The following is a 12,798-nucleotide window of genomic DNA, read 5'->3' on the forward strand; positions in this document are numbered from 1 at the left end:
GCGACACATATGTACACCAGTGGGTTATTACTTTTACCAGAAGTAAAAAGATTTCAGTAGCTCAGGTAAATTAAACAAAATAGAAGTTCTGCTTCTATGAGCACAAAAACAAGGCTAAGCTTTTGCATAATGTCACAATAATCAACTGGCAGCTACAATTTGTAATAAAGCTGCCTACAGTAAGATGACTGCACAGAAGTAATCTCCATCCAGTTTTAACAACCTGACACCTTATGTTGCAACTGAGAATGTGTGAAAACCAGCTTGCAATGAGCAGAGCATTAAAAATAGATTGCTAAAGAACATGAACACATTGGTGTAACATTAAGCTTCGGCCGCTCTGCTTTACATTACTATGTTCATTTAGAGTAAGTGACAAAATCAGAGGACTTGAAAAAAGTCTGAAAAAAAGTACTTGACCAAAAAGTTGAAACAACTTATTATTAATGTGTATTGTTATAAAACACTTTTCATCTGTAATAGTATTCAAGTGTGGGGTGCTCACAAGAGAGCCCAACAGTGTTTCTCCACCATTTTAAAATCACTGCAAAGAAAATCATCCCAGTATTAATTGGGCAGAGCGTTGGGCCTCCAGAGCCTGGACAGGAATGCTGGGTGTGCCAAAGGTCAACAGAAACTGGCTCTGATCAGACCATGGGTGGATCTCCAGAAGGCAGGGAGAGGGGAAGAAAGGAAAAGAAGTGAGAAATGGAGAAAAGCAAAGGGAGGAGGTAGACTTAAGTGAGACAGCAGAGAAAAGACAGAGAGAGGAGGGTTGAGGTGGGGGTTAGTGGAAGTGTTTTTGTGCATTGTGTGAAATGCGATCATGTCCTGGAGCTGCTCAGACAGCTGGGAACTTCCCCTACCCCTGGCTTCCAGCTGGGAACACTCCGAGGTGACACCAGGGCTGCAGACTATAGATTTGTGTTAACCCTTTATCGGCTGCTGCTGCTAAGGTGGAGCTATAAATAACAACACACAGACACCTTGGAACTTAAGTCACATTTATTGATTTTAGCCAGTATGACTACCTTTACACAGACATGCCCCTCTCTACTAGAAAACAAACAAAACACTTTCATAGGATTAGTTCAGCAGTAATACATCAGAAGTAACGTTTGTCTTCCCCCCCCCCCACCCCACATTTGTAAAACACCTAACAAAAGTTTACATGTTTGTTTTCAATTCTGTGTAAAGGTCCCATTACTGAGAAACATGCATATGACATTTAGCTGTAATCAATATGCCACTAATCATAATGCACATTATTGATAAGAATACAGTACTGCATGACAACTCAAATAAATACCAACATACAGGTGAAGTCATTATTTCATATAAAGATATCAAACTTTCATTATGGATCAATACTGAAACACAATATGACAATATAAAGTTTGCACAGCTAATTTTATTATCACAATGCTATTGCTTCCAGCAAACAGAAAACTTTCTTTTTTTATGTAAAACTGTCTCTGAATTGCACTTTAGTTTTTAGCATCTTGTCCATATTGGTAACTTTAATGCCTCAACAAACAAGCACTGGCTATAATGGCACTATTCAAGCTTGTTGATGCTCATTTTGTTTTCTGTTTCCTGAAAACATAAATGTTCAAAGATGACGTAGAAAAGATTCAAGAATAAAAAAAACAAACAAAAAAAAAACAACCTCAACAAAGTCAAACTGGACAAAAAGAAAAGAGAAAATGCGCTCTCTGCACATTTTTTCAACAATACTATTGATATCACATTACCTTCACCAAACAAAGCTAGAGATACGTAGATGTTTCCAATAGTACACCAATCTACCCCAACACATTACAGGTGCTTGGAGCATTTTGTTCAATAGCAGGAGGCCAAAGGGATTAGTTTTGGTTCCCATCGTTTGATTAAAAAAACAACCATTTCTTAATACCCCTGAATTTATTGAGTGGATCACTGACCAGCAGAATTCAATGCAATTTCAGTTTTATTGAGCTAATTCCAAAACTATCATCTCACTCATGCAGAAAGGGGCAAAATTCCCTTTGCACTTATTGCTGCTCACAGTCATTTTGAACCCTAAGTCCTCACCTATAAAAACAAAAATCATAAAACACTAGTCTAAATTTCTCCCTTGAAACAATGAAAGGCACTACTGGTCAGAAACGAAGAACTAAACGAACCAAAAACAAAACTCTGGCGCCTGCACGGACAGCCATAGCCCGATCTACACCTTTTTTGCAGTGACAGCTTGTCTTCTTTCCAAGTCTTGATTCTTTCCAATCTAAACAGTGTACCAAGATTTGGCACGATAAACGAAGAGAGAATGAAACAATTCCAATTTGGAATTTAATCAATGCACTTGCAGAAAATTCTGAGAGCCAGTGATCCCGTTTCAGTGAACGCCCTTGGTAAGAAGCTAGGAAAAGCATATCATATCACTCAAATTTTTCCCAAAATACAACTTACCTATTTGAGTCAGAGCGTCGTCAAGTTTCATTTTGTTATTTTGAACTATTCCTAGGAATAATAAATACATGAAAAAACCCCAGAATTTGATCACCCTGGATTTTTGTGTAGAACATGGCAGTAGAACAAACAAAGGACAACAGCAACATGTGATGTAACAAAACGAGTTAAAAAGAAATTTTTGATGGATAAAATCTTGAGGATATAGTAGATCTGTGGTTTGTGGAGCTTATACTAGTTTCTTTATAATCACATGATTCAGGTGGACATATATAGTGTTATAACCTATACTGAATACCTCACAAACCATAGTACTACCATGTTTTCCTACAGGTTAATAATAGTCTGTTATAATCCTATATAATAAAAGTGCACAGAATAATAACATAATAAACTAAAAGTAAAAAAAAAAAAACCAAAAAAAAAAAACCGCTTGTTTTATATTGTAATGAGAAACAACCCCATGTCCACAGATTTCTCATTGGTGGGTTATAAATCAGCCAATCATAGACTATGGACAGAATTTCTATCAGTTCACTGAACTTGTGAGAAATTGGCTTCCAGGAGCAGCACACAAAAATGAGACCAAATGCTTTTTTTATATACACATTTTAGTGTTCAAAAAGGAAGGACAGTTGATTCGACTCTAAATCAGTGTTTTCAATCTGCATTTTCACTTAATTTTTTTGTTGTTTTGTCTTCAAGTCCAAATAGACTATAGTGCTAACTCTTTTCGGCGAACTCAATCAGCTGTGAGAATGGACCTTGTGTTGGTACTTCATCATCCGTGCAGAACTACAGTAATTTACTGCAAAATGGAGAAACAAACACATGATCAGCATTAGCATTATTGGTCAGTGTAGAGCCATTATTAACACGGTCAGCAGCTGAGTCCATGCAGACAAAGTAGATGATGGCTGTTGTTAGTTAAAAGCAACAGAAGCCAATGTTAGGAGCTCTGAGGCAGCTGATGTTATGTCAGGAGCTTTTCTGTCAACCTTGTCAAAATGTTTCTAAGGAGTTGATGTGGAAGCACATTAACCACAAGTTATCCTGTGGGTGCAGTTAGGAAGCCAGTGACTCACAAGTACCATGACCTTTCATTCACAGGCCAGAGCTGAAGCCAAACTCCACCACCCAAAGTCAGAGGAGAGGGGTCTTTCTCAGATGTCATGCATGAAAAATGGGTTATGGTTGTTGACATGCAGGCCCATTAGGAATAAAACAAAAAAAAAACTGGATGCATCATGGGTAGGGAAACTCAAAGGTGAAGTGGGAGAAGCCTGCAAGCAGAGGTAGGAGGAGCCTTTTAGGTGGCATGCTGTTATGACACCTGATATGTCAGACATTGATTTCAAACTAGATGGAGCTAAGTGGGAATTCACCTATCTAGTGAGAGGGGTCCTAGTCACAATCACATCCTGGGGTCTATTTATGGTTCAGTGAAATCACAGAGCCTTTACAAGGGGAAGGGTTAGGGGCTCTACTAATTTGAATCAATGTCCTCTTGTTCACTGAGCAATCAGTCTTCTGTTTATTTTTTTTTAATCTCCAAATATAACCAGGAGCTTCTCCCCTGGACTCATTTCTACACAGTATTAGAGTCAGGTCTCAGCCAGACATCTGGCTTTCTTCACCAGCATGTCTAGCTTTCTTATCTCCTCTCCCAGGAGCTGTTTTACCACATAAGTAGTGCTCCCCGCTCCGCAAACCTTTTTTCTCAGCGCAAACAGATAGAAACAGAACATATCGCGCTTGTAAATTAAGTTAATCTCAAACGTAAGAGTGATTAACCTCTAGGGAGGCTGCTTTTTTTTCCTTTTTCCCTAATGTGTATGACAGCTTTGTCTCCATGCTGTGTGCTGTGGTGTACGGATGCACATTCAAGCAGGGTTGACTGCTGATGTTGTTCCATTTTTTTGCAGGAATAAACGAGCTCCCTCTCTTTATACCGGAGAGGAGGGAATACTGTAGCAGAGTCCTGCAAGATTATAACCTGAACATGATCATATCAAGAATATAGAGTATTAATATATAGCTTAGTAGTAGAAAACGCATAATTTGATAAATCTTGCAGGACCTCACATCAACCCTGCTTTTAGCATCATAAAACTAAAGTGTCTATGATCCACAAGCAGTACATGGGTTTATTAAACACAAGCCCCACTTATATTTTTCCTATTTGCGTAATGCTAGCTTGCAAAGGGTTAAAGCTATTGTGAATATTAAAACAGTACGTCGCTTTGTCCTCACATATTAAAAAAGAAAGAAAGAAATGATAGCCCTCAATTTGCAAAGGTTAAAAGCTTAATACTTAATACACACATGAGGGCTCTCACTTCAACACTGTTATACACACAGGCAAAGGAAAAAAAAAATAAAAACTTCAGGAAGACAACATACGCGAGGACGTTACCTGACAGAAATATTCAGACGGCAATTTTCCTCAGAATTCCTTATTCTAGTTAAAGGGTGAGTGGTGATGCTGGGGGCGCAAGCTGCAGACGATCTACAAGGGAGTAGGTCGTTATGACGACCGAGTGACAGGACACAGATTAGCAATGTGAGGAAAAGGTTCTCAGCCATGTAACCACACATGGAGAACTAGGAGCAATCTCGCAAAAATAGAGAAGGGAGGCAGAGGATGTGGGAGAGGAAGGAAAACAACAGTGTTAGTTCAAGATGAGACACAAGGACAGGGCTTTACATCAATAGATAGCTAAATATATCTAATGCTGGGTCAACAGGCACTTTTGCCAAGTGGTTGGTTGGTTGTGTTTGCAGATTTATTACTCAGATGTGGGTGCCTTTTTTGATTTGTGCTTTTCTAGGATTTGCTTCATATTTCAAAACTCATCTTTGATCAAAACTATATCTCTTTTCACAGTAATCATTATATCCATTTTAAGAGAAATAGGAAACTGAGGCACCTATGCTGAAGTGCACTTAATTTGGGTATGGAAATCGATTTGTCAGACTTAGTTATTCTCTATGGCTCTGAAACAATCCATCACAACGAGTCGCATGGAATAGATAGCTCTCCTGTATTTCACCAGACACCAACTATCTTCACTTTTTACAATGTAGAGCCCTGTAGTACACAACTTTGTCTTTTAGCAGACACCTCACAACAGAAAAACAGTTAAAAAGCTCGTAAGCGTTTTCAGCTGCAAAGCCATGCGATTCTACTGACCCTAACATATTGGTGTGCTAGCATCACAGCTTTAAAATGATCCTGAAATAAACACCTGCGGTCACAGGTGCTCCTTTTCTGCCCAAACAATTCCATCAATAAACCCATCAACCCACGTATGGGTTTTTGAATTACTGTGTAGAATCTTAATGTGCTCCCCTAGCAAGAAAGCAGAGGGAGATTGCATATTTTAGTTCCTTTTTCATCTTGTAAACATTGAAGAGTGACCTGATTAGACAGTGGGCTGCTGGATGCAGGTCAGTCCTGGGGGACCAGGATGGAGAGGCAACGAGAGAAAGGGCCTTTTTTCTTTTTCTTTTTTCTTTTAAAAAGGAGCACCGATGCCGACAGAAGAGCCGAAGAAGAGCGGATGTCATACTCAGTCACAAGACCAGAAGACTGATATCCTCTTCATAAGTCTCTGTCCCCACAATATGTTACTGTTACCAGGCAATACACTCAGGGGCCAAGACAGACAAGCACAGAAGCTGCAACCTTTCACATTACAGCACTATGACAGCGGAAAGAATAGACACTCCATAATATCCACAAAACCCTCAATATAACCGGGGCCCAATAATCCACATGCCATATATGTCTACTACAGTCCAAACGTCTAGTGCACACTGTACATCTGCATTCCCCTAAGCGTTTACACTAGCACACACGAGCAGCTGGTTAGTCACACAGCAGTCCCTAGAGGAGCGCAGGCTGGCCAGGGAGCTAAGCGAGCGAGTGGGGCTCTTTAACACTAAGGCAGGGAGGGCTTGGCCTCTAGGCCCCTCCCCTCTGTACACAGCAGTCCCTTGTGGACTCAGCCACCTCAGTCGCAGTAGATCTTGTACTTCTCGCTGCAGAAGACCACGGGGCCTCCCAGAATGCCATTAGGCATAGCATTGTTGTGCTCTGGTCGGCCGGAGCCAGAGCAGGTGACACTCTGACTTACGTGTGGGTTGTTGGTAGAACCACTGGCAGCCTTGCTGCGGGTCTTAGCCCGGCCAGCATTGCCTCCACGGCGGGTCTGCTCATGGTCGAACTCCAGATCCTCCAGGCGTTGCGTCAGGGCCAGTTTCTGCTGGATAGCCATCCGAAGCAGAGAGTTGAGAGTCTTCTTCTCATCCTCGGCTGCAGCCAGCTGTCTCTGCATCTCATCCAACTGAGTAACATACTCATCACAGCTGTGTGAAAGAGAGAACATTTCAGTGTTAGGTGTTAACAGTGTGTTAGGTGTGTATTTCTTCATAAATAAATTACAAAAAATGTATTTCAGCAAAACATTTTACAGCATCAGTAATTTCCTGTGTTGTACCACCAGGGGACACTGGCACTTCCAATAACAGCAAAAGACAAACGGAGGAAATGAACCATCAACAGAGAAAAAAAAATGTGATTTTGATTTATTTGCATCAAGGTTATTAGAAACCCTTCACTTGCACCTGAACTACACATCACACTCATGACGACTAAAAGACTAGAACAACTGAAACTGCATCACTTTGATCATGACCTTTCTCCTAGTTAGAGTTTATATCGTCACCAGATGGAGCCATTGAGCCACTCAGTACCTCATAAGACTAGAGAAGCTCCTGCATTATTAACTGATGATTTCATCAGCCATTTCAGCTTCCTGCACCAAATTTCACACACTTAAATGTTGTCAGTATTTTATTGATTCATTTGAGTGAATACTTTGTGACACAAATCAACAAACTGTCCACAGTTGCAATTAATTTGTAATCTTTGTTTTGACTGAATACATTTCCTTCATACAACGGAGGACCCCTCTCACATACAATTCACTTTCCACATAGAAATGTCTAATTAATTTGCTATTTTCAAAAATGATATGCTACTTCATACTATTTGGGTGCATATGGCTGCTGCTATACAGTATCAACATCTATGAACAGGTGATACATCTGAAGGTAGTTTACTGAATATGTAAATATAACGAAGTTAAGAATAGGTCACATGCAGAAAGGTTGACAGCATTGACCTAAGGATCTAGACCCTCTCTGCGTCATCTGAGGACCAGGCTGAGGAGGGGGAATCAGGCAGTGGATAATAATGAAAATGGGAAATGAAAGGAATGTGCTCACTGCTCTAACACTTAGTTGTTCACACCTGATAACCATTTTTACATTTGGAGTGAGACTGTATAAGTCCAGCTCCCCTCTGTGCGCAAAATAGCCCACGACATGAAGTCTGTCCACACACCACTGCAATGCATCATTATCACCTTTCTCCCTGTGCCCTGGTATGTGAGTGTATGCATGTTCATGTGAGTCTGGACAGGGATAAAACTGGGTCACCAAAAAGGGATTCTGAGGTGGGTGCATTCATCTCCACTTTCCATCTACTGTCCTACACACCTTTCATTTTCATACATTTCTCCTTGCCTCTCCCCTTTTCATTACCTTGCTGTGTCATTCACCTTATCTCATTCAATCAAGTCCTCTCTCCTTGTTCTTATCTTGCCTCTGAAGCCCAATGCTTTATTGGTGCTGTCTGTGTCTGTCTGCCTGCATCAGTCCTTTTCTTTCTCCTCCTCTTGCTTGTGTTTGCTTTCTGTCTTTGCTGACAAAGCAATCTGATAGACATTCTTCAGTAATGACTGACACACCTTTGCGAAGGGAGAGGCTGGTCATGTCAATAAGCCTCGTCAGTAAACAGCCACAACCGTTCAGAATTAATTTGACTAGTAGGTAGCCTCACCCTAGTCCCTTTTATCTATGTGGTATTAAAGTATTTACTTTATCTGGGAATGCCCCAACCTACGGTGATTGAAAAACCACAAGGATGCAGAAATATCACTTTGTCATTCATTTACTGTATTTCAATAGCTGCAAACTGTAACTGAAATATTTCCAGAAGACATGTGAGATCTGTCAGTGGTGTGTGATGATGCTTACTGCTGCACAAAAACAAAACAAAGCACCATCTCCAAATGAGATATAATCCTATTAATAAAATCACAGTTTCTCAATAAGGATATGTTTTTTTTTTTAAACTAAATTACTAAACTAGGCAAAAATAAGTCATGAAGGCATGATCTGGGATCTGGGACCAAAAGGACCAACGACAGCAGATGTTTCGCTGCGTGTGTTGCTGCACGTGGTTTTGGATCATGTGAACTCTGGCCTTCCCAGACCAGGATACAAACATAAACCATACCCTCCCCTCTTGTGTATGCAGTTTGATTCCCAGTGGGACACACACCCAGACAATAGGGATCAGTGCTGCTTCATTAAACCCAGTATGAGATGGGGAGACGACCCAGGTTCAGGGGGGTGGTGTGCCTTCAGATGGCTTAACCACTCGGCCATGGGGGTGGTGGGAGGGTGTGCATTTTTCCCGGGAAAGAACAGAGGAGTCTATTTTAGGGGCCTGGGTGATACAATAGGAGGCATTTGGCCTGCTGATGGGATGTGCTGGTACAATGGATGAAGGGGGTGAGAGGTAGATGCTGGCCTTTTGAGGATGAACCTGTCATCATATTCACTTTGACCAACATAAGAACAGCCTATTGCAACAGTTTTGCAGACATATTTCACAATCAATAATGCCTCCGCAGCGCGCGCACACACACACACACACACCCACACACAACCTCTTCAGCTGTAGTCTTGTCTGGAGCTTGTTTGGCCATGGAAGGATGGTTTTTTTTCTGCATAGAGAGTGCAGAAAAAAAAAACAACAGAAGAGCAGAACAGCAGGATGATGGAGGGAGTATGTTTGAGGAGAAAATATGACTTGGGCTAATTGTTAATGTTAATCAGTATGAACAGGAGCTGAGAGCATGTACAGGCATGTGTTAGGAATGTCAGAGGCAGGAGCTTACTGTTTACATGAGACTGCAGCTGGAGAGGCACACACCCACCAACAGAAACATGCACACACATGCGCTTAAAAAACATTTCGCTTTTTAGTCTTTCTCATGAACTTCTCACCGAATACAATGCACCGTGAAAATCTCAAGTAATTCTAATCTATGAGAGCCAAAGACCACAGGCATGAGATCACACAAAGGCTCACACAAAAAGTAACACATTCTTTCACTTCTACTCCTCTGCCCTATTGTCAAAGACCACACATTTGTATGTAAGTGTTTTGCAAGCCTCAGAAATTCACCTTTATAGACTTTCTCAAAGAAAAAAACGACTGTCAGTGTAGACTGCTATAGTGGGCTTTAACTGAAAGCCTGGCCCATTCCTCCCTTTCTTTTCCAGACGACTAGTGTTTGGTGGTGAGGAAGGACGGAAGGGGGGAGTGTGGGAAACGTCTCTTGGGCAAATCCCCCAGCCTCTCAAAGAGTTCCCTGACCCAACTCTTTGCGGTATAGGACAGAATTTACATACCAATACACGAATCCCATGAACAGAATGAATTCATGTTTAAGGCATAGACTACTGGGGATGGATCTCCAAGAACATCATTACCATCAGAGGAGATGCTTTGTGTCCAAGTGGGAAGAAACATTTGATGATTTATGTGGTAAACCGTCAACTGTAATGTGCTGTAAATATGCAGAAGAGAATGATTCAGATACGTCACTGTGGTTTCTGTTTCTTCACAGTTAATATGAGCTCAAACCTTTGCTACACAGCTGGAAGAATGACAAGTGATGCAATTCATGGGCCCCTTCATGGGTAAAAATAACGTCATTAGTAGGAACAAGATTTGACTCTCAATAAGTCGTGATTGCCAAATAGTTTAGCATTACACCTACAACCTCTAACCATCTGCCTCTGCAGTGAACCAAGAACCCATGGCAACACACACACTTTGGAGACAGGAGTTTTCCTTCTGTTACTAATTGATTAGACACTGCAGGTATATGGAGTTACTTCAGCCAGCTCACATCACTGAGGCATTGAATTTCAGCATTGGTAAGATGAGGGGCGCTGAGTCCACACATTCCCTGCAGTGTCTGCAACCTTCATTCTCTAAAACCACTCACACCCTCCACCACCTCTCTTTCCCCTACACAACTTGAGATTTACTGTGGACTGTGAAGGAGTCTTGAATGCACAAGGAAAGTCTGTTTCAGCAACTTACAGCCTTCTGGACCAGAGCTGATGTATGTACAAAACATATGCATTACTATGATTAAAAAAAAAATTAGACACTAGAGGGAAAGAACAGGTGAGAAAGTGAGTTGCGCATCCACTATGGCATTAAAATCAAATCTAAAAGTACACACAAGTGCATTTCTCAATATGCAATGCATGCATATCTAAACAAACAAGCTGTGGATTAACACTTAAATCTGCTTTGTGTTAAGGGTTAAATGTGTAATCCAGACCAAGCTGAGGTGGGATTATGCTCAAAAACCTTTGACCAGCTTCTTTTAGGAATCAGATGGGATTAGTAAGTGTGTCAGTGCAGCTGGTTTGCACACACAAAATACTTCATCAAAAACACTACTTAGGTGATGCATTTAAATGACTCCCCCATTAGATACCCTTTATGCTCCATAGTAAGTATCAGTGTTAGTTTCCCTTTTTGGCTACGACTATTAAAAAAAACAATACCGTCTCTAAATATGCCATGTTACAATAATACCACTGAGAGACAGCCAATATAGGAAACATGGATTACATTACAATAATAATTGGAACTTTTCTTACCTAATTATACTGTATCTTTGTATGGTGCAGAAGTTTTAGAGCCAATCTATAGCACAGTTTGGGATTCATACCACACCATTTGGGAAAACAACAAATTGCTTATGTAGAAACCTTTCCTGGAAATAATGTGGGGACACATTGAAGATTTTAAAATCATCTATTGTGTCCCCAGCCTTATGTCGGCAAATGTTTAGGTTGAGGTTAGAATGGTATGTCAGAGAAATGCTTGTGTGACTCACATGAGTCCTGAATGTCAGTGAAAACATTTTTTGGCAGTGTCTACAGAGCAGATGGAGATAAGCAACCTACCGTGTGGCGAACATGGCTCGGAGTGAGGAAAAGGTGGCAGCATCTTCCTTGAGGGCTTTCAGCTCATTCCTCAATTTCATCATGGTCTCTGTCACCATGGCCTTCTCGTTCTCATACTTGCTCTTCAGATTGGCCAGAGCAACCTCAGCTGTCTGTGATTGGACAAGAAGAACAAAAGGGTCAGAGCAGCTGCAAGGTGTCAAGGAAACATTTCCTGTCCAAACAATCATACAGGCCACCTGATGTAAGCCATTAATGAAGCCCAGTGGACCGTTGGCTGCTTGCTAGTTGCTGTTTGAAAAATCATATGTGTGTGGTTTATGAGGCGCTTTAATGTCTGTGCAGTCACTGAGTAACCACACACATACTTTAAAGGGTTACCAGAGCAACTGAATGCACACCATCTCTGGGTAATGGTTCTTTGTGCTTCGGAGGGCTGTTCCTCCGTCCTAAATACACACATACTCTAAGCAGTTGTCTCCACCAGTGTTTCTTAGAGATCTTGTCTGCAACACATTTGTTACAACAGCTGAGTAGACCTGAAATAGACACCCCCTGTTTCTATCTCTCAAGGAAACCTGACAAATGTTTGAAAAGTGATTCCACATTTAGTTAAAGAAACACTGGGAAAAGACGCACAGTTTAACTGACCTGTTTGTTGGCCTTGAGGACAGTCCTCAGCGTTGCAATCTGCTCCCTCTTGGTGCTGAGCAGAGATTTCAGTTTGAGAATCTCCTCCATGCAGGCTTCCTTGTCCTTGTCGGCCACGGTGCCAAGTTCCAGAGAGGCCACCCTCTGGCGTGACAGTTCAGTAGTGCGGTCCACAGCCAGCTGCAGGTGCTTGATCTGGTCTCTGATGATAGCCACAAGATTGTAGATGTTCATGGGTTCGCGGCGGTGGTCAGACACAGGAGAGGGCAGGGAGGAGACTGGCGAAGGGGTTCCATCGCTTAGGTCAGTCTTACCAGGCTCAGGGAAGAGACCCTTAGTGAGCAAAATGGGGGAGCGACGGCCACGGCCCTCTGGGCTGTTCCGACCACCCTTACCCTCCTTGTAGAAGTCGAGCATGACGCGGTTGGGTGTCTCATTGTTGCACATGCATACATGGTTGTAGAGGGTGGCCAGTTCTTCACTGAAGGTGACTAACTCATCCTGCGCCACACTCAGGCTACCTTGGGACTCCCCTGCCACGTCACTCACCTGAGGAAACATAGA

At 41.7% G+C, this 12,798-nt stretch overlaps 1 protein-coding gene across 2 annotated transcripts in view; it reads right to left on the reverse strand.

Annotated features, from left to right (window-relative positions):
• Nucleotides 1-1,450: 1,450 nt before the first annotated feature.
• LOC113145276 (protein bicaudal D homolog 2-like) overlaps nt 1,451-12,798 on the reverse strand; it is a 39,226-nt gene continuing 27,878 nt past the window's right edge. Inside the window, exons 8-11 of one of the 2 annotated variants that reach the window (XM_026331796.1) lie at nt 12,235-12,783; nt 11,584-11,735; nt 6,591-6,822; nt 1,451-3,259 (exon numbers count right to left, since the gene is read on the reverse strand). In XM_026331796.1, the coding sequence (XP_026187581.1) occupies nt 3,257-3,259; nt 6,591-6,822; nt 11,584-11,735; nt 12,235-12,783 (936 nt within the window). In that variant the 3' untranslated portion in view covers nt 1,451-3,256. Of the gene's footprint in view, nt 6,823-11,583; nt 11,736-12,234; nt 12,784-12,798 lie in introns of both variants that reach the window. The other variant, XM_026331795.1, reaches the window with a different exon arrangement.

The sequence above is a fragment of the Mastacembelus armatus genome, chromosome 7, assembly GCF_900324485.2.
Source record: "Mastacembelus armatus chromosome 7, fMasArm1.2, whole genome shotgun sequence".
In the NCBI taxonomy this organism is placed as follows: Eukaryota; Metazoa; Chordata; class Actinopteri; order Synbranchiformes; family Mastacembelidae; genus Mastacembelus; species Mastacembelus armatus.